The sequence below is a fragment of the Panicum virgatum genome, chromosome 8K, assembly GCF_016808335.1.
Source record: "Panicum virgatum strain AP13 chromosome 8K, P.virgatum_v5, whole genome shotgun sequence".
In the NCBI taxonomy this organism is placed as follows: Eukaryota; Viridiplantae; Streptophyta; class Magnoliopsida; order Poales; family Poaceae; genus Panicum; species Panicum virgatum.
In genome coordinates, this window is record NC_053143.1 from 44,404,866 (window position 1) to 44,428,808 (window position 23,943).

Sequence of the window (23,943 nt, forward strand, 5' to 3'; positions counted from 1 at the left end):
TTGCCGATGATGGGGTCGACAACAAGCGGATACCGTCCCGAATGCGGGACGTAGTCGGGGTGGTCCTCGCGGCCAAAGGAAATAGTGTCCTTTGACCAGTCGAGGTAGATAGTGTGGCCTTGGTGACGGAGAAGACTTCCCGGCGCTCATGCTTGCGCTGCCGAGAGGTCATGTTCGTCGTTGGTCCTCCAAAGATGAAGAAGGCGTTCTCCACCGGGGGGAACTCGTCATCTCCACCTTTGTCGCCAACATCCTTTTTCTTGTCCTCGTCGCGATGTGCAACGCGGTTGTAGTACTTCTTGAGCATTTCGCACTGCTCGAGGGTGTGGTTGACCGAGCCCTTGTGGTAAGGGCACGGTTTCTTCAGCATATTATCGAAAAGGCCGCCTCCACCTCGAGGGGGGCCTCGAGATCCTTTGCGGTCAGGGGTGGAGACGAAGGCCTCGTCAGAGTCTTCTGCCTGCCCTGGTCCATGCTGGATTGGTGGGGCCTGCTTCTTCCCTTTTCTCCCCTGCTTCTGTTTCTTGGCGGGGGCATTGGGCTTGGGGTTGCTGCCCTCCACGGGTGCATCTTCCTTGCGCTTGTTCAGCTTGTCGTCGAAAATTGCACCAACCGCCTCCTCGCTGGCGGCGTAGTTGGTGGCAGCGTCGAACAATTCTTTGGTGTTGGCGGGACGGCTTCGCGCAAGCTCGTGCACCAGGTTCCTGCACGTCGTGCCATCGAGGAAGGCGTTGATGACCTCGACGTGGGTGACGCTGGGGAGCTCTGTGCATTGCTTGGAGAAACGCCGCACGTAGTTGCGTAGGGACTCATTGGGCTTCTGGCCGCACCCTTTGAGGTCCCAGGAGTTCCCAGGGCGCACGTATGTGCCCTGGAAGTTGCCCACGAAGATCTAGACCAAGTCGGCCCAGTTGTGGATCTGGTCCGTGGGCAAGTGCTCGAGCCATGTCCGTGTGGCGTCAGCAAGGTGAAGGGGAAGGTTGTAGATGATAACCGCATCTTCCATTGCGCCGCCTAGCTGGCATGCTAGGCGGTAGTCGTTGAGCCAGACTGCAGGATCGGTCTCGCCCGAGTACATGACGAGGGTGGTGGGTTGTCGAAAGCGCGGGGGAAACGAAGCAGTTCGGATCTCCCGGCTGAACACCCGGGTGCCCGGAGGCTCCGGTGACTCACCCCTGTCGTGCTCAGGGTCGAAGCGTCCACCCCGCCGAGGAGTGTACTTCCTGCCGTTGATGATGTAGCGGGCGTCGGCGTCGCCGGCATGCCCGCGCGTGTCGTGGAGTCATTCCCTTGCGGGAGCCTTTCTGATGCGGTCGTGCACCGAGGGTGCCTTCGCGTTGTGCGCCACGACTGCCTTTCCTTTCCCTCCTGGCGGAGTGTGCACCGAAGCCTCGTGGTCCTGGCGTGCAGTCCCACCGGGCCACTCCGGGGCTTTCGAGCGCATACGAGACGCAGAGCTCTCGGCCTGCTGCATGGCAACTTGCTCGATGAGCGCATGTGCCTCGCGGCGCAGGTTGCGACCCGAAGTTGTCGATGGCTCGGGCATCGCTTGGAGTAGGTAGGCTGCAGCGACGAGTTTTTCCCCGGCTATTTTCAATTCCGGAGGTTTGTCGACATTGTCGTCGGCTAGGATCCGCTCCCGGGCAACACGTCCCGCCGCCTGGGCATGTGCACCACGCGCGGTACGCTGCTGCTCGAGTGCGGTGTGCAGCTCCTGGGTCTGCCGATGCTGCTCATCGAGCTTGGCTTGTAGCTCCTTGAGCTGCGCCAGCTGTGCTTGCCGCGCCGCCGAGCTTGACGAAGAAGAAGGGGCTGCAGGCGGCACCACCGGTTGGTTCGCCTGCGCGTCTGCTCCGCCGTTCCCGTCATCACCCAGAGCGTTGTCGTCTTGCCCTTCCGCGAGCAGGACCATGAAGCACTCCCGGGCAGGATCGTAATCTCCCTCGCTGGAGTCTTCAGAGCAGGTGAGGCAGTAAGCCGTCGCCAGCTGGAACGAGCGGAAAGCGCCGGGGTCGCGGATCCCGGAGTAGTCCTCGGCCTCCTCGGCCGTGAAGTTGTTCATGAAGAAGTTGACATCGTCGGCGATCAAGCTCGCCGTCTCGGGGTAGGACTCGTTAGGAGATGATGCGATGAGGCTGCGGATCGACAGGAGATGACGACCCGGCAGGTCCTCGTACTCAGCGAAGTTGGTGCTGGACGAAGAAGCGTAGGACGCAGCGTTGCGCATCCCGATGGGGGAAGGGCAACGCCGCAGTTGCGCCCCCCTGGGAGGCACTAGAGCTGCAGTCGGTGATGGTGCCGGCGCTGTCGACGCCGAAGCACGTGATGACGAAGCCGTGGCCCCATCGGTCGCGATGCTGAGCCGTGACATGGCAACCTCGACCCATGTAGGGGAGGTAAGCCGTGCCGCCCGATGCCGCTCTGCGCGCACTTGTCGCGAGTGCTGGCCCGAGCGCCTGTTGCGCCGGGCTGGTGAAGCCGAAATGTCCGAGTTGCGTCTGGGCGAGAGGAGCTCCATGAGGTAACCGTTGCCGGTTGCTCTGAACTCGAGACTCCCGAACCAGATCATGTATCCTGCTGGGGGCGAATCCGAGACGCCCATGGGGTATGGGTTGGATCTGCTCGCCATCCCTGGAGATCAAATGGGAACAAAAGAGAAAATGTCACGCAGCGAGCCCCTACCTGGCGCGCCAACTGTCGGTGTCCCGACCCGGGGGTATGGATCCCAACTAGTAAATGCTGCGTGTTTCCTCGTCCTAGATGTTGATGCAAGAGGCAACACAGTAACGCACGGGTTTATCCTGGTTCCGGCCGCGGGGCCGTACGTCCAGCAAGGGGGTGTGCGAGGGCACTGTATTATCTTGCACCCGGAATGCTTGTAGTAGGGGGTACAAACGAGGCGAGAGAGGGAGGGAAGCTCCCAGGTCTCTGCTAGAAGAGGAGTTGGTTGAGGTGAGTGCTCAGTGGTGCTGATAGTGTGACGATGATCGCGAATGTAGGTGACCATCCCCCGTTAAAGGAAGCCCGCCTCCTCCTTTTATAGTTACAAGGAGGGGCGGGATACATGAGCAGGGGAACATGGAAGTCATCGTTTTCCCCCGAATCGCGAGGGTGCAGCGGTCGTACACTGTAGGAAGTACACTGTGGGGCATGGCGTCAGGCGTGGCAGTCGTCCTGGGTATCGTCCTTGACCTCGCGGAGATCGCGCCGGCGTCCTGCCAACCCCAGCAGGCGTACAGTCCTCCAGATGCGGTGTGGTGGCGTTCCGTGGGCCCTGCAGGTAAGGGTCTTGCGTGCTCCAGCAGTAACGGGGCACGTGGCGATCCCGGACCTCCTGGACAAAGTGTCGGCGTGCGCACTAAGGAGGTCCGAAGGTCGCGTGGAGGTCCCGGACCCCTCGAGGGGGGAGGTCCAGGCCTCCGGCTGCTAGTGATGGGCATCCCTCTTCGAAGGGCTCGTGGCAACACCGGGCCCCTTCCCGATCAGGGGGCGGGTCCGGGACCATACGTGTGATGAGGTGGAGTCCGGACAGCCGGAGTTAGCAGAATAGTGACGGGAACAGTGCCGAGCCCATCTCGTCCCGCGTCGCAGGTTCCACAGTGTTGCCACAGCGTCCGGGATGGTGAAGCAGTGACCGAAGTTGGTGGATAGGACTCCGGTCACAGCCACTATGGGGAACGGCGGCCTGACGCCGTCTGTCCCGGTCGCTGTGGAGGAGTGGTTGGCATTCAATGCCTTCGTACGACGGGTGGGTGAGCGAAAAGGCCGTTTGTCCTTTATGTCGACGGGTGGCCTCGAGCCAGGCAGAGATCGTTCGCCCCGCTCGAGGGTAGGTTCGCTACCCTCGAGCGAGGCAGAGATGTTTTGCTAGCTCGAGGGTAGATTCGCTACCCTCGAGCGAGGCGGAGATGCGGGGCACAGTCGAGGGTCCCGATGGGAGCCCTCGAGCGAGGCGGAGATCGCCCTACGGGTCCAAGAGGGGTGCGAATGGGCCGCATGCTGGGCTTCTTTGAGTCCTTTTCTTTCTTCCAGATTGGAAGGAGGCCGTGGGCCTTCGTGGGCCCAGTCGCCTAACATGTGTTTGCATTTTTTAGGGTGATCTTAGTACCCCGATTAGGGTGTCCCTAATCGTGGTACCCGACAATCGCTCTGTGTGGGATCTAAAGGTGAACACGATCATCGAGTCTGCAGGCTATGAGACTCTGACCGTGAATGAGCTCTTCAGCAAGCTCAAGGCCACGGAGGTGGATAACCAGACACGAGCCAAGCTCAATGGTGCCCCTCCTTCCAAGAGCATCGCTCTTGTGACTGGCCCAGGTGGATCGAGCTCTAACGCTAACTCTGCTCTTGGCTTTTCTCTTGCCTCTTTGCCTTCTGTTATAGATGAGCAGCTAGAGACGCTGGGCGATGACGACTTGTGCCTCCTCGTCAACAAGTTCCAGCGTGTCTACCATAACAGGCAGAGGAAGAAGAACCCCGGGTGCTACCACTACGGCGATCTGAACCACTTCATCGCCGACTGCTCCAAGAAGTCCGGCGGTGGCCAGAACAACAACTTCGACTACTACCGCCACCGCCACCGCGACGAGGGAGGCTCCAACAAGGAGCGTCGGTGCCACAAGTACCGCAGTCATGATCGGGGAGGACGCTTCGACAAGGAGTCGCTCAAGAAGCGCTTCCAGTACAAGGCCAAGAAGTGGGAGAAGGCTTTCCTGGCGCAGCTCAGCAACGTCGACAAGAGCTCCGACACCGACCGCACTTCTTCACCGACCTCCGACGACGATGACAAGAAGAAGAAGAAGCGGGACAAGGAAGCCACCGGCTTCATCGGCCTTTGCTTGGCGACCGGTCGGCGCAAGAGCTTCTGCACCATGGCGGGTGAAGCCAATGGTGCTCGTGCGTCTTCGGGTGAACATGCTACGCCGACGCACGTCGACTCTTCTCCTGGATCCGAGAGTGATTCAGAGGTAAACTCTACTATTGACCTGCTTGATACTGAGGTTAGGGAGTTGTATGCCGCTCTCGACAACCAGAAGAGGCTGCTTAAGGAAGCAGCTAGAGAGTGCAGAAAGCTTAGGGCTGAGCTGGCTTGTGCTAGAGAGAAATCTGGTGAGGATGAGTGCGCTGGCTGCATATCTCACATGAATGATCTTGTTGCTCTCCATGCCAAGTATGATGAGAACGTTGCGAACTTGGATGTTGCCAAGACTTCGCTTGCTGACGTGTCTCATGAGCTAGCTAAGGCCAAGCATGAGCTTGAATTGGCTAAGGACACTCCCATCGTTAGTGATGTGCTTGAATGCGATGAGTGTCCCATTTTTAAGTTTGATCTAGCTTCTTTGCAGTCTAAGTTTGCCACTGTTGTTTGTGAGCTAGAGGAGCTTAGATCTAGGCCTATTTTGCTTGGTGCCTGTAAGCTTTGTCCCACGCTTAGGTCGGAGCTAGATGAGAAGAACACCTTGATTAAGTCATTGGGGAAGACTAAGGTCGTGGAGTCTAGCCCACCTATTGATTGTCATGTTTGCCCTGGTCTGATTTCTGATTTGGATAATCTTACGGTAGAGAAAGCCAACTTAGAGAATGAGAACACATATCTTAGGGCGATTCTGAGTTGGGTTTCTAGCAGTGAGACGCAGTTGGGCATGATGATCAAGCAGTTTAAGCGTGGTGATGGTTTTGGGGTCGGTTACACATACACGAAGTCAGACTTTGACAAGTTGTATGGTAAGATCGGCAAGGCTGCTGGAGTTTCAAGTGCCCTAAACACTGCTAGCACGAGCACGCAGCCTTCGCTTGTTGACCCCGTGGATGGTGTGCTGAAAGAACCACAAAAAGCACCCCCACAGAAGAAGGTTTTTGTTCCAAAGCCAAATGAGCTGAGAAATCCTCTTGATACGCTCCCTGCTGCCACAGCCCAGGTTGCCCAGAAGAAGGGGGCTACTCCTCCCCGTCCGCAGGCGAGGCCTCCACCTCCCAAGAGAGAGGTGAGGTACCACTGCGAGTACTGTGACAGAGAAGGTATCCTGGAGGAGTTTTGCTTCAGGAGGAAGCGGGCTGTGAGGCGTGAGCCGGAGAGACATAACTCGGACATGTACTCTGCTCGGGTGCATGGTCCTCTTCGGCATGGTGGTAGGCGAGATGCTAGGGGCGCCGTGTAGGTGGAGGACAGGGAGACGGTGGTAGTTACCGTGCTCCAGCAGGTGGTCGCTTTGCCGGTCATGCTCCTGGTCGTCCTCAGTACGGCTATGGACCATGGGACTGAGGCTTTGGAGGAGGTTACGATGCACCACGCTTTCCTCGCGGTGGTGATCGTCAGCCTCGTGGTAGACAGGACAGGGGATACGCTTTGCCTGATTTTGCTAACCCCTCTGTAGAGCAAATGGCTCGACACTGGTTTGCTTCACACTTTACTAACCCCAGCGTTGAGACATTTGCTCACCCTTTGTCTCACTACTGATGTGCAGGTTGGAGGCCTGGAGAACAGATGGATCATGGACTCCGGTTGTTCACGCCATTTGACCGGGAATGAGAAATGGTTCTCCAGCCTCACCCCAACGCGCCACAAAGAATACATCATATTTGGGAATAATGGTAAGGGCAAGGTACGTGGTGTTGGCGCTGTTAGAGTTTCTGATCACTTCACCCTGAGAGAGGTTGCTTTGGTTTCAAATCTTGGCTTTAATTTGCTCTCTATTTCGCAACTTCTTGATGTGGGGTTTGAAGTTCGCTTCAAGGAGGGTTGTTCTTGAGTTTTGGATTTCAGAGGAGACCTGGTTTGCCGGATCGTTCCTCGTGACTGAGTTTTCTTGGTCGATTTCTCTGGAACTCCTTTTGGCCCTTCTTGTTGCTTGTTGGCTGGTCCTTCTTCTGATCTGTGGAAGTGGGATAGGAGACTTGGACATTTGAGCTTCGACTTGTTGTCTAGACTTAGCTCACTTGGCCTAATCCGAGGATTGTCCAAATTGAAGTCTGAAAAGGACCTTGTTTGCCATCCGTGTCGCCACGGGAAAATGATTGCTACTTCTCATCCGCCTATTAATTAGGTGATGACCACTCATCCTGGAGAGTTGCTACACATGGACACAGTTGGTCCTTCTAGGGTGATGTCAGTTGGTGGGAAGTGGTATGTTCTTGTGATCGTGGACGATTTTTCTCGCTATTCTTGGGTCTTTTTCATGAGAACCAAGGATGAGGGTTTCGAGTTTGTTCGAGACTTGATCTTGAGGTTGAAAAACGAGCTACCCCAGGCCATGAGAGCAATTCGCAGTGATAATGGCACAGAATTCAAAAACGCTCGTTTTGACACCTTTTGCAGTGATCAAGGTCTTGAACACCAGTACTCTTCTCCCTACACTCCACAGCAGAATGGAGTTGTGGAATGGAAGAATCGGACACTGGTTGAGATGGCGAGGACGATGCTCGATGAGCATTGGACTCCTCGAAAGTTCTGGGCTGAGGAGGTAAATACCGCTTGTTATGTGTCCAATCGTATTTTCTTGCGTGCTTTCATGCACAAGACTTCTTATGAGTTGCGATTTGGACGCCAGCCCTGTGTTGACCATCTCAGAGTTTTCGGTTGCCGGTGTTTTGTGCTGAAAGAAGGAAATCTTGATAAGTTTGAGTCTCGCTCGTCTGACGGCATTTTTCTCGGTTATGCATCTCATTCCAGAGCATACCGTGTGTTGCTTATTGATTCTAACAACGTCAGATAGACTTGTGAAGTCACTTTCGATGAGACTGCACCGTGCAATGCTTCTGTCTTTGAAGTTGCAGGAGAAGATGAGCTCGGCACCTCCATCTTTGAAGATGAGGAGGACGAAGCTACGGAGGGTGATGCTGAGGTTACCACGCGTGATGTGGACCCAGTCACCTCCGCCACGAGCTCGGACGATGATGGCGGCCCCGATCCTACTACGTCTACTTCCCGGGGGCCAGTCGAGCAGGTGACTCAGCCTTCACCAGCTGCACCTGAGGAGGCACCGGCTTTGGTTGAGGAGGAGGCGACTTCGACAAGGGAAGCACCGCGACACATTCAGCATCGTCACCCACCTCAACAGATGCTAGGTGACCTCAACGAGAGAGTCACACGGTCCAAGGTAACAAGTATCGCTGGCTTTGCTCATTCAGCGTTTGTTGCCTCTTTTGAGACCAAAGATATTGGACACGCTCTTTCTGATTCGAATTGGGTCAATGCCATGCATGAGGAACTCGAAAATTTTGAAAGAAACCAAGTTTGGGTTTTAGTCGAGCCTCCACCTGCTTGTAATCCCATCGAAACGAAGTGGGTTTTCAAAAACAAGTAGGGTGAGGATGGGTTGGTTGTTCGAAACATGGCTCGTCTTGTTGCCTAGGGTTTTTGCCAAAAAGAAGGGATTGATTTTGAGGAAACTTTTGCCCCTGTTGCTCGTTTGGAAGCGATTCGGATTTTTCTTGCATTTGCTGCTTCTAAGGGTTTTAAAGTTTTCCAAATGGACGTTAAATCTGCCTTCTTAAATGGTTTTATCAAAGAAGAGGTTTATGTGAAACAACCCCCTGGTTTCGAAAATCCCAAGTTTCCAAACCGTATTTATAAACTTTAGAAAGCACTTTATGGTTTGAAACAGGCACCTAGAGCTTGGTATGATAGACTGAAAATATTTTTGCTGGCTCAAGGTTTTTAAAATGGGATGTGTGGATAAAACTTTGTTCCTCATGCGGTCTGGCAATGATTTTCTATTAGTTCATATATATGTGGATGATATTATCTTTGGTGGCTCTTCTCACGCTCTTGTCTCTAAGTTTTCTGAGCAGATGTCCAGGGAGTTCGAGATGAGTATGATGGGTGAGCTGTAGTTCTTCCTCGGGCTGCAGATCAAGCAAATTCCTTAGGGCACATTCGTCCATCAAGCCAAATACACCAGGGACTTGCTGCGGAAGTTTGACATGAGTGACTTGTCACCTTAGCCGACTCCGATCAGCACTTCGACGGCGCTTGATGAGGACTTGGACGGTGAGGCGGTGGACCAGAAGCTGTACAGGAGCATGATCGGCTCTCTCCTGTACCTGACGGCGACGCGGCCGGACATTTAGTTCGGCGTCGGCCTTTGTGCGCAGTACCAGGCTTCTCCGCGCACCTCCCACAGGCAGGTGGTGAAACGCATCTTCAGGTATCTGAAATTCACCCCTGAGTTTTGTGTCTGGTACTCTGCGAATTCTTCTCTGGTTTTGGTTGGTTTTTCTGATGCCGATTTCGGCGGGTGTCGGTTGGATCGCAAGTCGACATCCGGCACTTGTCAATTTCTCGGTACATCTTTGGTGTCTTGGTCCTCTCGCAAGCAGGCTAGTGTAGCGCTTTCCTCCACAGAAGCTGAGTATGTTGCCGCTGCTAGCTGTTGCTCCCAGATCCTATGGATGAAACAAACCTTGCAGGATTATGGACTGAGTTATGATAGGGTTCCTATTTTTATAGACAACATGTCCGCTATTAGCATTGCAAAGAACCCTATCATGCACTCCAGAACCAAACACATAGATATTCGGTTCCACTTCCTGAGAGATAATCATGAGAGAGGCCACATAGACTTGATCCATGTCCCTTCAGAGAGGCAAACCGCAGATATCCTAACCAAACCACTTGAGCAGGACACTTTTGCTCTCTTGCGAGGGGAGCTGGGGGTTTGTTACCCCTTTTGATCGCTGACTTTTCTTTGGTTAGCTTTGTAGGGTTTATTTGTTTTTCTCTTCTTTTTCTAGGTTTGGTAGTTGCATTGTGCATATGCATTATACATTTATGCATTTTGCATTGCTTCACTAGCACTAGTATTCTTGTATACATTGCTATGATCTCCTAGTGCTTGCTAGTGTGAGTTTATAAATGTGATCATGTATAGCTTGCTCCACTGTGTATATGACTTCATCTGAGTTAAGCTATTTTGATTTGAAAATTTGAAAACATGGTCACCCTATCTTGGCTACTGGCATGTTAGGGCGTGTTGATATGCTTTGCTATCTCACTCATGCTAGTGTAGCCTTTCGTTCAGCATTTCATACTAGACATGATCTAAAATTGATAAAATTGCTTGAATTGTGCTTGAAATGGAATGGAAAGATCCAGGTGGGATTGCTTGTCGCACTGATCGAGCTTTCGGGACGGCTCACTTTGCACTTGTGAAAACTCGGGCAAGGCTGTGCATGACTGAAACGAGTGTCTTAAGCTTCTGACTGCCTTTGGCATAGGCTTGGCATCGTTGCTAAGTAAAGCATGACAAGCTTTCAACCCCTGGCATGAAAATTGCTTGATATAATTTGATTCCAAAATGAATGTTTGCAACATACTTTGGATGTTCTTGGCTCATCTGTATGAGTTTGATTAGCACTATTTTTCATTCCCTACTTGCTAGTGCTAGATCAAGGGTGATGCTTTTATTTCTCATAAACTGAACTTGCCTAGCTCTAGACTGATTTGATGTACCCTGTTGAGCTAGATGCAGGTCTTGTTTATGGATGCACACGTGCTTGTGACTAGTTGTTGTTCATATCCTTGTATCCCTGAATGCTCTCACTTACACCTCCTGCCTTGCATTCATTGCATACCATATGTTTAGGTGGAGTCTCAGGTTCAGGGGAGCTTTAGGTCTAATCCTTGATGTGTGCATGTGCCAACAAGGGGGAGAAGTTAGTGATCGAACAAGAGGGAAATTGTTTGATGTGTGCACAGGGCCTTGAGGATGCATACATTTGGTGAGAGTTGCACTGGTAAGGGGGAAATGCATTCAGTGGGAGTTTCTGCTTTGTTTAGCTCCTGGTTTTCCCTCCGCTTTTGGCATGACTGTGTCGAGCCCTGCCTCTGTCTTTGAGAAGTCATGCTTGTGTTTGATCGATTGCATCGAGCCGCTGCCCTTGTCTTAGGGAATCGATCTCTGCTTGGTCAAGTGACTTGTTCTTGCTTCTTTCGAGCTTTTGTCACTTGTTCAAGTTCACTCTTGCTTCTTTGTTCTTCACTGCTTTTGTTTCAATCTTAGTTCGTTCGTGGTGTGTTGACAATGCACTCATCAAGGGGGAGATTGAGGAATGTTGAGTACTCTATCCTGCTTGTGATGAGTGAATTGTCAACCGTGCGGTGTGATCGTGCGCTTGGTCTTTGGTTGCAGGTACACGGGCGTCGAGTGTCGACGGTGAGCTGCCGTGGAGGAGCTGTGGCCGATGGACCGTGCGGTGGACGGTGGTGAAGGGCAGCCGGGACCGGAGCTCGGGCCGGGCAGCAGTTGTGGCGTCCACTCCTGGATCGAGGGCGCAAGCGGCAACGGAAGGCGGGTTTCTTAGTTTGCGCCACAAAACCAAGGAGGCGGACGGCGGTTGAAAATGCCAAGTCGTCGAGGCACGGGCGTCGGTCTCGGGACTGACGGAGGCGACGGGCGTCGACGACGTCTAGGGCCTCGCTGCGGGCGAGGAGGTGACGGGCGTCGGGCGGCGTCTAGGGCCGTCAGGCGGCCGAGGCGGGAACGGCGTCCAGGGCCACGGCGTGGTGGAGGCGGGAATCTTCCCGTGCGTGGAGTTTTGGTGGTTTTCTCAAAACCGGCCACCTACCCGGGTTTCGTAGACCCTCCAAAACCACGGACCGGATCTTCATCCACACGGCGGCATCGCGGAGAAGACTTCGACTCGAAGAAAGAACCTCGACCGTCGGATGAGTCCTTGTATCTTTTACCGGTTTTGCCCCTACGGGCTTTCTAGTGTTTATTTGAGTCTAGGGGTAGTTTAGTCTTTTAGTCTAGAGTTAGTGGGTTAAAAACTCCCTCACCCTCTCTCTCTCTCGGTGCTCTTTTTCCCAGCGCCAGAACTGAGCCGCCCTCCTCCTCACGTTGCCCCTCTCTCCTCCTCTCTGTTCTTCCTTTTCTTCTCTAGGATTAGGATTTTGGAGATGGATCTTTGAGACTCTTGTACTGAGATTGATCGGGAAAGGAGGCCCAATCCTCCTTGTGCCCTCTGGGGTTTTGAATTCAATTCAATCTTGTACGATTTGTGCTTTGTCTTGGATGAATTCGATTTTCCTTCGACGAATCTTGAGCACGAGATGACGAGCAGTTTTCTGATGATCGAGTGACTCTTTATAGTGATTCAAAACCATCTAGCCTAGTGCTATACCCTCCGGAATCACAAGTCCCCCCGAATCGAAGTTGTTGCGTTCTTGAGAAAACCCCAATCTTGCTCGGAATTTCTTAGATTTCTCCCAAACCATGGATTGATTTGTCGATTCCTTCTGTGGTCATGTTCACAAGTCCTTTGTGATCGTGCCTACGAATTTTGGTGAGTTATACCGTGCTGTTTCTCGTGGAGTTCTTCGTGTTTGCTTCCGCAATTGATCTCGTTTGTTCCTAGGGTTGTTTTGTGTTAGTGTAATTCTTTTATAGCTACTCTGCACTTCACCTAGGACTCTTGGGTTGGATGCACACTTGGGATCTTAAGCCGAGCTCCTGTTTGCAATAATTTTTTATCGGCTCCCATTCACCCCCCCTCTGGTCGCCTTTTCGGTCCCCCAATGACGCCAAAAGCAAATACATCGTTCTTCATTGACACAATACCATGCATAGCGTATTCTGGAGCCATATATCCACTGAATGGTCGAACAAAAATGGAACCTCAGCAAAGAAAAATGATGGAAAAGAAAAGGAAAAAACAGATTCATGAAATGTACTTAAATTAGGCCAAGGGAAATATTTGTGTGGAATTCTTACCAAGTGCCTGCTATGCGATTATTCTCACTGATCTCATCATCATTCAACACCATAGATAAGTCAAAATCAGTAATCTTAGGATTCATATCAGAATCCAAGAGGATGTTTCTTGGTTTCAGATCCCTTTGGACAATGTGCTGTTCCTGAAGGTAATGTATGCCCTGGGCTACCTGCTCAAGTATCCGGGAGACGGAATGCCAATCAAGCAAGGACTCTACAAAAATTGTAATAAAAGCACCCAAAATAAACTATTAGGTTGTAATATTCAATAAATTTAATTAAGAGAATTGTTGGCCAAGATGTGAAAACTATGATGTAGGAGTATCTGAGTACTGGAAACTTGCCATGGATTTTCGAGTACAAGGTTCCATTCGGCACATATTCTTCAACCCAGAAATAGCCTCTTCCTTTAGCTGGACGATTTTTGTGTTTCAACAGCCGCATTATCACTGAAGATTTTTGTGTTTCAACTTCATGGCCATATCCTAGAACTTTAACTATGTTTTGGTGTCGAAGCTTTGAAGCTAGGACAAGTTGACCATGTGCAAGCATATGCTCCCAGCCTAATGGGCGTGGTTCTTTAAACATCTTGATAGCGACCACATTCCCATCCATTAATACACCCTGAAAATTACGAACACCAGGTTATTACATAGAGAAATTTTACAATACTTGGGGAGACGTCAGGAGGCGTTTCATGTGTCTATGATTTGTGGGCCCAATACGAGGGAAGGTGTTGAGAGGCATCAATGGGAAGGTGGGAGGCGTTAAATATGTCTATGGTCGGTGGGACCATACGTGACGTAACGCCTCCCAACGCCTCCAAAGTTAGAGCATTAGAAATTTATGGCAATTCCTTTTCCACAGTTATTCTTTTTAATCAAGAATAAAAGGATAAATTCATGACTATAAAAATAATGTTCTAACTTTGAACCAGTACCTCGTTGTACCAGTGCAGCGACAACCACTCTCCGCCGCCATCGCCGGCGTCACCTCCACGCACGCCCGAACGGCAGCCCCTGCAGATGCAGGTGGTCGCCCAGGCCAGATGGACCGTCCATCAATGGTGCCTTGGTCCATAAAGAACTAAGCCCAAACGTGCTCAGGAGATAAATAGAGAAGACAACAGCTCGTGTTCCCTTGCCGGAACGCCATGGCTGAGTTGCTCGAGCTCAAGCCAGTGTCATCTCCGACCATCGTCCTCGAATCTCCTGGAATCCTCAAAAGGTGTTTGAGTTAAAAAAAACAAAACTTTTCCCCTCACCCATCCCAAACCAGCCCAGCCTACCTATCTCTTCTCCCTCTCTCTTCCTTCTTTCCCGTGGCCCAACCTGTCCGGCCCAGAAAACCCCAACCCAACCGGCCCAACCCGCCACCTCTCTCCCTCTCTCCCTCTCTCTCACTTCCACCCGGGGCCCGCTTGTCAGCGTCGTCCCCTACCTCCCGCACCTTCTTTTTCTGACGCCGAGCACTTTTCCCGTCGTGGACGCCCCCACGACCGCGCCCCCGAGCTCCGCCTTCCTTTTTGAATCTCCACCTTGATGGCCATAATGGCTAGCGACGCGCGCGCCCTCTCCCCCGCGCGGAGACGCCACGGCATTCACTGCCGTGACTGCCGCCGACGAACTCGCCGCCTCCTCCCTCGCACGCACGGGCGCACTAACACCCCTTCCCCTCTATAAATCGAGCACCCGAGCTCACCCCTCTCCCTTTCCCCTCTGCTCACACTCACTCTCGCTTGCACTGCCACTCCAGAGCTCCGCCGAACACTGCCGTCGTCCCAAGCTCCGCCGTCACCGTCGATCTGCCGTTCCGCGCCAAGGCTAGGTGAAGTGGTGAGGACCCTCGCCGCCCCTTTTTCCCTCTCCCTCTCGCTCTCCCGCCCCGGCAATTGCTCGCCGGAGCACGCCGTCCGCCCCTCGCCATCGTGGAGCACCGCCGCTGCACCAACCCGCCGCCCCGCCACCCCCATAGTGCTCTCCATCGACTCCTCTATCTCCCCGGCCAAACTCCGCAGCGAACCGAGCCCCGAAGCACCAGATTCGGTGTTTACCGGTGGTCCGCCGCCGCCCCTGCTCGCCGCCGGCGTGCAGCGCCACTCGCTGAGCGGCGCCACCGAGCCGCCGCCCCGCCCAAGCCGCGTCCCCGTGCAGCCGAGACGCCACGAAGTCGAGCCGCGCGACCCGAGCCGCGCCCATCCCAGCCCTCAGATCTCGATCCGACGGTCTAGATTGGATCTAGACCAAAGTCAATCCCACACATACCGCTCAACCCCTGATCTTTTGCAAAAAAGCCCCTAAGTTTTACGAAAATAAACCTACAGTCCACTGCAGTTCAAAAATAATTAGGTTTAAGTCCTTTTCTTTCTATTTTAGCCCCTGTATTTTCTAAAAATAGAAGATGCCATCCAGGACCCTTCTTTTCGCTATCTAGCCCCTGGATCTAAGGTTTAATTAGGTTTTTAGCCCCTGGTTTCTTTGAAGCTAACCCCTGGAGGTTCAAAACTCTCACAAACAAGTCTCTGGTGCACTGTTTTAGCCATATCTTTCACATTTCAACTCCGTTTTCAGCGATTCTTTCACTCACGCGATCCTTGCTTCGCGTTCTACACCTTTTTCACCTTTTCCAGTACTATTTTTACTGTTTTTCTACTATTTCTTATTTGTATTGTTTGTTGTGCTTGTGTGATCGTGTAGACGACGTGCCGTTCGAGGGTGATCAAGAGCAAGCTTTTGAGGAAGATTTTCAGCAGTTAGCCGAGGAAGGCAAGTGGCTTTCCGCCTCTGCATACTCTGATTTGTCCCATTAATAGCATGTTAATGCACTTTACTTTACTGTTTATGCATAAATTTGACAGGAACACCTATTAAGGACTTTAGCTAGTCTTTTTACCTCAACCTTGGAACACCAGGTTTAATATCTTGTTGGGGTAGCTTTGCTTAGTTTCTTTACCTTTGGGTTGGTTGGTATAATCTTGGAAAATGTTAAATATGGTTTTATCATGGTTAAGGGAACAAGATCACTTCGATTAATTGGAACATGGAGAACCACCCAGGAAAACAGTGCAACCACAAGAACTATATGGCTCTGGTCTTGGCTAATTAATTAGAGACTCTAGTTTGAAGCAGTCTTACCAAAAGAGAAAGAGGAGCGGCGGTTGACAGGGTATAACCCGGTCCTCTTGGGAAGCGGGCTTTGCTAAGACACTATGCCCATTAGGGAGGCTTATGCTCTGCTACTGCTCCGGAAACCTTAGCGGACTACTTCTTATTAGGGAATCTTTGTAAAGGCCTCGTAGCGTCCCTATGCAATCACACCTAAGGAAGTGTGGCATTGTGCCTGGCCCGCACAACATGGTTGAGTCCAAAGTTCTTCGGAACTTTTACGCGACTTGTGGGTAAAGTGTACAATCTCTACAGAGTGTAAAACTAATATATCAGTCGTGCTCGCGGTTATGGGCGGCTTGGACCCTCGCATGATAATTGAACTTGAAGAATAATCAAATTGTGGTTCTTTGGTTTTATGTTGGATCCTTTATGCTTATGCTTAAGTGGGTTGGTATAAACTTATACTTAGTTAATAGGTGCTTGCTAATAAAATATGATCAACTAAAATTGCTAACCGCTGAAATGCCTTTAGCACTTCTTGTTTAACCTTGCATATTCCCCCACTTGCTGAGTACTAACCATAAGTGTACTCACCATTGCTTAAACTGCTGCTCAGAAGAGAACTTTGAAGTGGAGAACTTCGACGATTTTGAGGAGTTCTAGGCGTACGTCCACCAGTCAGCTGCCTGTGGGAGAAGTCGTGCTGTGGACTTCATTTAGGATGTCGGTGAAACGTTTAAGACCTTTTGAGTCTATTTCATTCGGGGTGTAATAATGTCGTTTTGCTCTATAATTCCTTTACTTTTCAAGTATTGTCTTTTGATACATTCACTCGACGTCGATCATATGTGTGTAAACTTGATCCTAGAGGACATATGAGATGCATTCGATTTTCTTTATAAAATCGGGTGTGACAGTGACTCTAGGCATGGGAAACGAAGGTTGGATACGGCGGCAGCGGTAGCCATGGCTATGGCATCCCGAGCTTCGGGGAGCTCTGCTCAGGTAGGGAGAGTGAAGGCCACGGGTTGGGGAAGGTAGAGGAGGGCTTGGAGGTGCTCACCCTAGGAGGAATTGAATCGAGAGGGTTTGATGGGGGAGATCGGCGGGTGGTCTGTTCCACCAAGAACAGAGCAGCTCGATGGACAGAGCTTGGGGATGGGAAGCTGGAGGAGCGGGACGCGTGGCTCGGCGAGCTCGATGGTGGTGAGGAGAGCAGCTTGGGGCGCCTTTCCTAGGCGGCGGAGGTGAGCTCGACTGGTGGCGCCTTCAATGTCGGCGACCAGGACGGGCAGGCCAGCGAGCAAGGCTGCAATGAGGTGGTGACACGGCAATGACAGCAGCTGAGGGCGCGGCGGGAAGCGGTGGTCGGGGGCGACACTCACCGGGAGAGAGAAGATGCCGGTGGGCGTGGGGTCTGGCGGAGGCAGGAGAGGATAGTGGGCCCTTTAAAAAATTATCATTTATGAGTTATGACACATGTCCAGTAGCCCCTGAGCTTTGAATCTGAATCCCGTGATTTGGGGTTTAAGGATCTTAAGTCGTGGGATTTGGGATATCCCAATTACTATTCTACCCTTCAATAATTAAAACTAATTAAAAATAATATTATGAGTAGGCATTGGGAGGTATTAGGAAGCGTTAAAAAGTATTTCCAAATATAGTAAAAGGGCTCAACATATGGTTGACTTGTTGGGTGGTTGCAACATAGTACTATGCTTGATTGGCTTATTGAACCCGGCCGCTATGTCGTGTTACACGTAAAATTAAAGAATATCTTCTCATCAATTAAAATTTTAATTCCTATCTATTTTAGTTTCTATTTATGCTAAGGTGTCACTGAAAGCATTCTTTGGACATTACCATGGTCTCAAAAATATGAATTTGCTAAGTAATATCTATTACTCCATCCTTTGAAAAATGTAAGGAGGTGTTTGACCTGATGTAGTCTCCATTACTACCTTTGACTGTTAATATCACAGCCATTATATTATTCGAGTACATAAAATTGACTTCATATGAAAATACTTTCAAATATATGAATATGAATCTGATTATAATATATTTCTATGGTATAATCTACAAATTCTTAGACTACTTGTTGGTCAGATTAAAAGGTTTGAATCATGGGTTGCATTATAGAAAAGAAAAGGTGAGGGTATTATATATTTGTAAAGTATATTTAACTTTATAAGTATGCACTTCCATAGATCAAATAACTCAATTTTTCTATGCTCGTCGCACTGTCATCACCATGCAGGGAAGATATTGTCAACTCAGTAGGAACCTTAATTGAGAATAAGTGAACAATCTAAAAAGGCAAGTTAACCTCGGATGCCAAGAACAGATAATGTTCTATCACAATCCCAAAGTCACAAACAAGTAAAGTTGGTTAAGATTTTAAATTTACTGATCGCTGGATTTAAATTGTTTCTAATGCTACTCTTTTGAATTAAAAATGCAATATGAATAACAAAGAAAAAATTCATGTATTTCGACTATAGTGGATTATTTTGTCAGTAAAACATAGGTAAATGTTTCTGAGCTGTGCCGTTATTTGTGATGCATCATCATCATTCAGCCTGGCAATGGATACAAGTAACAGAATGATGGAATCATTGATGTTGCAGTTATACTGGAAAGAGGCTTGTTGCATTAATAATGCTAAAATGTAAAGATGTGCAAACTTATCCGAACCCTTTAACCCCTCTATGGCTCTCTTTTTTATGTTTCACATGCAAATGAGTGATAAATTCATTGATATAGCCAACAAATTCTGTGCCTGTTTCATCAAAAAAATAATCAGTGCCCGTTCCTTCTTATCTGGTCCAAATTACTAAAGCCTATGCACCCATTATTCAGCCTTGGCTTCCAGAGTTCCCAAATATGACAAAGTGACCCATCTTTGTTCGATGGACAAGAAAATTTATCAGACATATCAAAGAAACAATAACAATTTGAATATCAAGCATATGTTGAGTACCTTGTAGACCATTGAAAGCCCTCGGGTGCTCTAGCCTAAGAGGGGGAGGGGGTGAATTAGGCACTCTAAAAACCTTAACCTATGGCTCCAAATAGTTTGTACAAAACTTAAACTAAAACAAGCTATCTAGATGTGCAACTACGATTCACCTTAGTGTGAAACTCTCATCCCAAAAGAGTTTTGCAACCTATAGCCAATCCTAACAAGATACTACACTAAGAAGGTAAAGGCACACAAGTTGCAATATGAAATGTGGAAGCTAAAGGAGAGGGATGAGAGAAAGAGAACTCTCGACACGAGGATATATCCCGTGGTTTGGTTTGCCACAAAGGCACCCCTACGTCCACGTTGTTGAAGCACTCACGAAGAGTATCGCTTCCCGGCAATCAAGTCTCTTCCGTGAACACAATCACAGTCACCTTGATCCCGATCTTCACTAAGGGAGATTGCCCACGAAGGAGGGGTCTCCGTCCCCCGCACAATGTTGTCGACGCCACTCCACACCAAGCTGGAGGGTCGTTGACTTGCCAGCGAGCCACTAATGCTCCAAGGAGGCCGGCGCACCGAGATACAAGTTTGGTTCACTCTAGAACCACAGCACAAGGATCTAAACCTTGCTTGATCACTCACTCAAGAGCTAACCTAGCACTAACACTCACAAAGCTTGTGCTAAGGACTAAGAATTTGAACTCTATGCTCTTGGATGGCTTGGAGGTGTTCTTGGGTGTGTGTGTGATGTCTTGGGACTCCAGCAAGCTTCAAATGGCCGGGGGAACACATATATATAGGCCACCATGTCAAGAGAGCCGTTACTAGCCGTTGGCCAATTTTCTGCGTAGGCATCGGAACTTCCGGTGCATAGAGCATCGGTTCTTCCGGTCACTCTGCGCTTTGAAGTAACCGTTGGCCTCTCTGACACGCTGCAGCAATTTCAGGGACCATCGGATGAACCGATGCTAGGGCGTCGGAATTTCCGGTGATACTTGTCCTTCATATAGCCGTTACACCTTGCTGACGTCATTGCACCGACGCATTACTCCGGTAGCCGTCGGATCTTCCGGTGCTGAAGGCTTGGCTGCTGCATGCTTGACATCGTCTCTGGAACATAGGACGTTGAATGCACCGATGCTTAACTTGGCCTCGTCGGTTCAACTGGTGCTTCACTCTTTCTTCACTTGATCTCCAGAGGTGCTCAGATTTGCACGGATGCCAGGGCATCGGATCTTCCGACAACCATCGGATGCACCGATGCTTAGGCATCGGTTAAACCGGTACCTCTGTTTTCTGCCAAACTCGTCCAATGCATCGCAGCGATCAATTGGATCCTTCAAATTTATTCTATCTCTGGATTTCCACTATGCTTTTACATCTCTACGGCGGATTGGACTTGTCATCATGGTGGTGGATTGGACTTGGCGTCTCGACAATAGATTGGACATTGCGTCTTGACGATGAATTAGACATGTTGACTCATATCCATGGGACCTAAAAACTCCTACAAGTGTGATCTCACAAACTTGTTAGTCCCATTGATTATGTTGTCACTCAATCACCAAAATCACAAACAATGGCCTAAATGGGGCCATGTTCCTTACAACCATACAGAATGCACCTTCTCCAATGATGTTTCCGCCATTTATAGCATCCTTTAACTCAAATAAACTGAAGTTTTTTAAGGCTGACATGGAAACAACAAATACCTTTAGTTTAGCTTTATGCGACCATGAAGCTGATGTGGCCATAAAAATCATTCTAAATGAGCAGAGCGGTAAACATGGATAGTTTTGAAGAAGTAAAATAAAGAAGTGATGAGCATTGGTAACTAGTTAGCCCGCCAAATGAGTAGCATCAACAAGAGTTATGTCTATGACAAAGAAAGAGTTAATATTGTAGGATCCATATATCTGCGTGTATCACAGGAGTACCAACAAATGAGTGATACAAATTTGGTTTGTTAATTAAGACTTCGTTAAAAGGTTGGTGGAATGTTCAGGTGCAAATTTAAGTAGACATGACTAGCTAAATTGATAGATAAGCCAGCTTGTCTTTGGTGAAAAGCTGAAGGTTGAACCCGATCTCATGTTCATTCATTGGTGGAGCTGAGGGGAAAAAACAAGAGGGACCTAGTTCGTCCATGGCATTCAAGAGTTCTGAAGGTCCCAATGCAACTTTTCTATTCCTGTTAATCTAGAGGTGCCAACTAAACTACAAGCCATACAATAGAATTCATAATTGGCTTAATTAAAGACATTGTTATTGCAAGCAATTGAGTAGACAAGAATATAGATCTTAGAAGTTGCATGGATAAATTAATTTTAGTAAGTAAAACCCAAATAACAAGTTAAACATGGAGTCAGACTAAATAAAAGCATACTTTCTCTGACATTTTATTTCCTGTACTTCTATTAGCATGCTGTGTTTTTCTTTGTAAACATGTAAACTTTACCTTCCACGTAGCTATCCATAGGTCATGACTTTATCTAAGGTAATTATTAAATGTAATTTTTATGTAGAAAAAAATAAAAGTGATTTATGCTGAAACCCACTACAGGAACAAGCTAGCAGAAATCCATCTTACCTTCTAAAGGAGCAAAGGGGGCATCGTTTCCTGTTGGTACAATGTTTTCCTCACCGTTCAAATCAGACCTGCCATTATTACCATATATTGATAAGAAGCTATATTTTAGGTCGGTGAAAACTAAATAATGATTGATGCCACAATGCTTGCAAGTTATTATATGGTTAGTTCATCAACTTCAACATCCAGTAGTGAATAAAAGGATGGAAATTGAGAAAAAGACATAGGTGCATTTGGAAAGGCTCCAGGGCAAGAAGTGTACATATCTTCTCTGCATATTCTTTTTAATTCCATCAAATAGGTTTCTGTAGATATATTGTAATGGTACAGTTTAATAGCTCAAAGGATGGTGACACAACATAGCGGAGGAACAAAATTAGTACCCAGTTAGATGATGATTCAGTTAGTTTATAACGTAAATGAATCACATCAGTCAGACTTTATATGCCAAAACAGCATAAGCCATAATATACCAAAAAATTAAGGTAACTTCCAGTATGCTTTACTTGGTACTCGCTCTATAGTCATGACAATATGATGGTAGGGGTGTCATGTTATCAAGACTGAAGGGACATCTAATAACACACCGTAATGGCTCTAACAAGAAGGGGTACTCATGGCAACATATTGCCTTTACACCAATCAATTTATAATTTATATTCTTAGTAGTCGAACTATGGAAGTACTACTTCCATCAGTCTCTGCACTAACAAGCTAGCCGTCAGGAACTGAGAATACAAACAGCCATATGTACCTAGCATCTTCAGTTGAATGAATGTCATTCGATACACCCGTCAGTCCTGCATCCTGAAATATGGAAAATAATTCAATTAGTTTGTGGTGGCATTGTGAAGCTTTTACAAGAAGATATGTGTCGTCATCTCTAATTATTTGGGTAAACTATTAACAATTTGAAGGTGAAGCTAGCAGGTAAACATGATTTAACATCAAAGATTCAGGTTTCAGGACATCTACTAAAGCATCAAACAACTGTACCGCTTGCTGCTGCCGGGGCGGAGGCTGACCACCAGCCTGAATAGTAAGCAACAAGATGGTGGTGTGGGCGTTGATGGCGAAGGACGCCAGCATCACTTTGTTCAAGATGTCATCCTGTACCCGGCGCAGCTGCTTCGACAGGTCACCCGCCGCGACGAGGCGGCGGGTGGTGGTCCTCTCCTGGCAGGCCGTGACGAGCTCGAGGGCACGCTGCAGGGTCTCCTCCAGGTCCTCCAGCGCACCGGCCAGCGCCGGGCTGTCGGCCACCGTCCCCGTCTGCTGCAGCTGCGACAGGATGGCGCTGAACCTCAGCACGCGCCTCGTGATCTCGCGGCAATCCTCCTCGTTGTGGCGAACCCTGTTCACGGCCTCCTTGATCTTGAGCCCGATTTTGACGATCTTCTCCACCACGGTGGCCACCGGATCTGCCATCGAAACCTTCCCGCCGCACGCAGCTGCGCACAAGATCGAGCAGATGAGGTAAGATCTTGAAACGTTTTGGATCTTCTCCGAGCAACAATCAGAGCAAACAAATTGATTCTCCCACCACGAGCTCTCTATTCACTCGGCAGCAACTCTGCTCTGAGGATGAGTTGCTGAAGCCGGTCTGGACTCTGTTTTTTCTCTTGACGCAGCGGCGCAGACTGAGGTGAGGATGGAAGATGGTTTTGCTTTTCCGCTCGCATGGACCCTCAGTCCCTCACCCATTGTATCCTTTGCTCGCGAAACCGTGTGGAAAGTATGGACCGGTTGCTGGGGACGCTTTTTATTTGTGTGCCAAGTACCAAAATGAATAAAAGATATTCGAATTGACGCACTCTCGGTTATGAGCAAGCTCATTATCCCATGAACTCCTCGTAGAAATTCGGTTATGATGGAAATGGTTCGTGGCACCTCTGTGACACTTTACATGTTATACTCTTAACTAACTAAAAGTTATTAGGGGTTTGGGCAACATTAATCAATTCTGATATGTGATAGTGTAGAGAGCTAATGCTTATGCAATAATTACTTAGCCTTAAAGCTTTTACTTGAACCAATGCATGATTCTTGTTTATTTAATCGCGTAAGTCTTGCGAGTACCTTTTGTACTCAGTTTGCTTTCTAAACCTAGTTGCAGGTGAGCCGGAAGTGGTGTTCGGCCACTTCTACCCCGCTGATCCAAATGTGGGGGAAGAGTAGGTCGTTGCGGCTATGGTGATGTCCTTGAGCAAGGCATCATCATCGTAGTATATTTTTATCGTAATCGAACTTCGTGAGAGCATGTAAATATAATAATCTTTAAGTTTCTGAATAATATGGCTTTCGTGAGCTCTAAGGCTTGTAATGGAGATTAGTTTGAACCTTCCTATGTTGAACTTGTAAGGATAAGTTTCGAACTCTAGTAATGTAAAAACTGCTATTTGTGGTTCTTTGGTGATGTATTCGATTGTAAACGGTATGTGCATACGCTGATTCTGGACGTATGTTGGAGCACATACCGGGACTACCGGATTTGATATTATTTTGGATGAATGACGTGTCGGTTATTCGTGTCTCTAGATATGAGATAACATGTGGCACGCT

General features: G+C 49.1%; 1 protein-coding gene across 3 annotated transcripts in view; it reads right to left on the bottom strand.

Moving 5' to 3' along the window:
* Positions 1-23,123, bottom strand: part of LOC120644830 (cysteine-rich receptor-like protein kinase 11) — a 37,881-nt gene extending 14,758 nt beyond the window's left edge. The window contains exons 1-9 of one of the 3 annotated variants that reach the window (XM_039921562.1): positions 22,925-23,122; positions 22,378-22,832; positions 22,136-22,188; positions 21,382-21,449; positions 20,402-20,481; positions 18,804-18,812; positions 13,058-13,337; positions 12,714-12,927; positions 12,459-12,592 (exon numbers count right to left, since the gene is read on the bottom strand). In XM_039921562.1, the coding sequence (XP_039777496.1) occupies positions 12,484-12,592; positions 12,714-12,927; positions 13,058-13,337; positions 18,804-18,812; positions 20,402-20,481; positions 21,382-21,449; positions 22,136-22,188; positions 22,378-22,809 (1,245 nt within the window). In that variant the 5' untranslated portion in view covers positions 22,810-22,832; positions 22,925-23,122 and the 3' untranslated portion in view covers positions 12,459-12,483. Of the gene's footprint in view, positions 1-12,458; positions 12,593-12,713; positions 12,928-13,057; positions 13,338-18,803; positions 18,813-20,401; positions 20,482-21,381; positions 21,450-22,135; positions 22,189-22,377 lie in introns of those variants that run through there. The other 2 variants (XM_039921561.1, XM_039921563.1) reach the window with 2 other exon arrangements.
* Between the last annotated feature and the right edge of the window lie 820 nt (positions 23,124-23,943).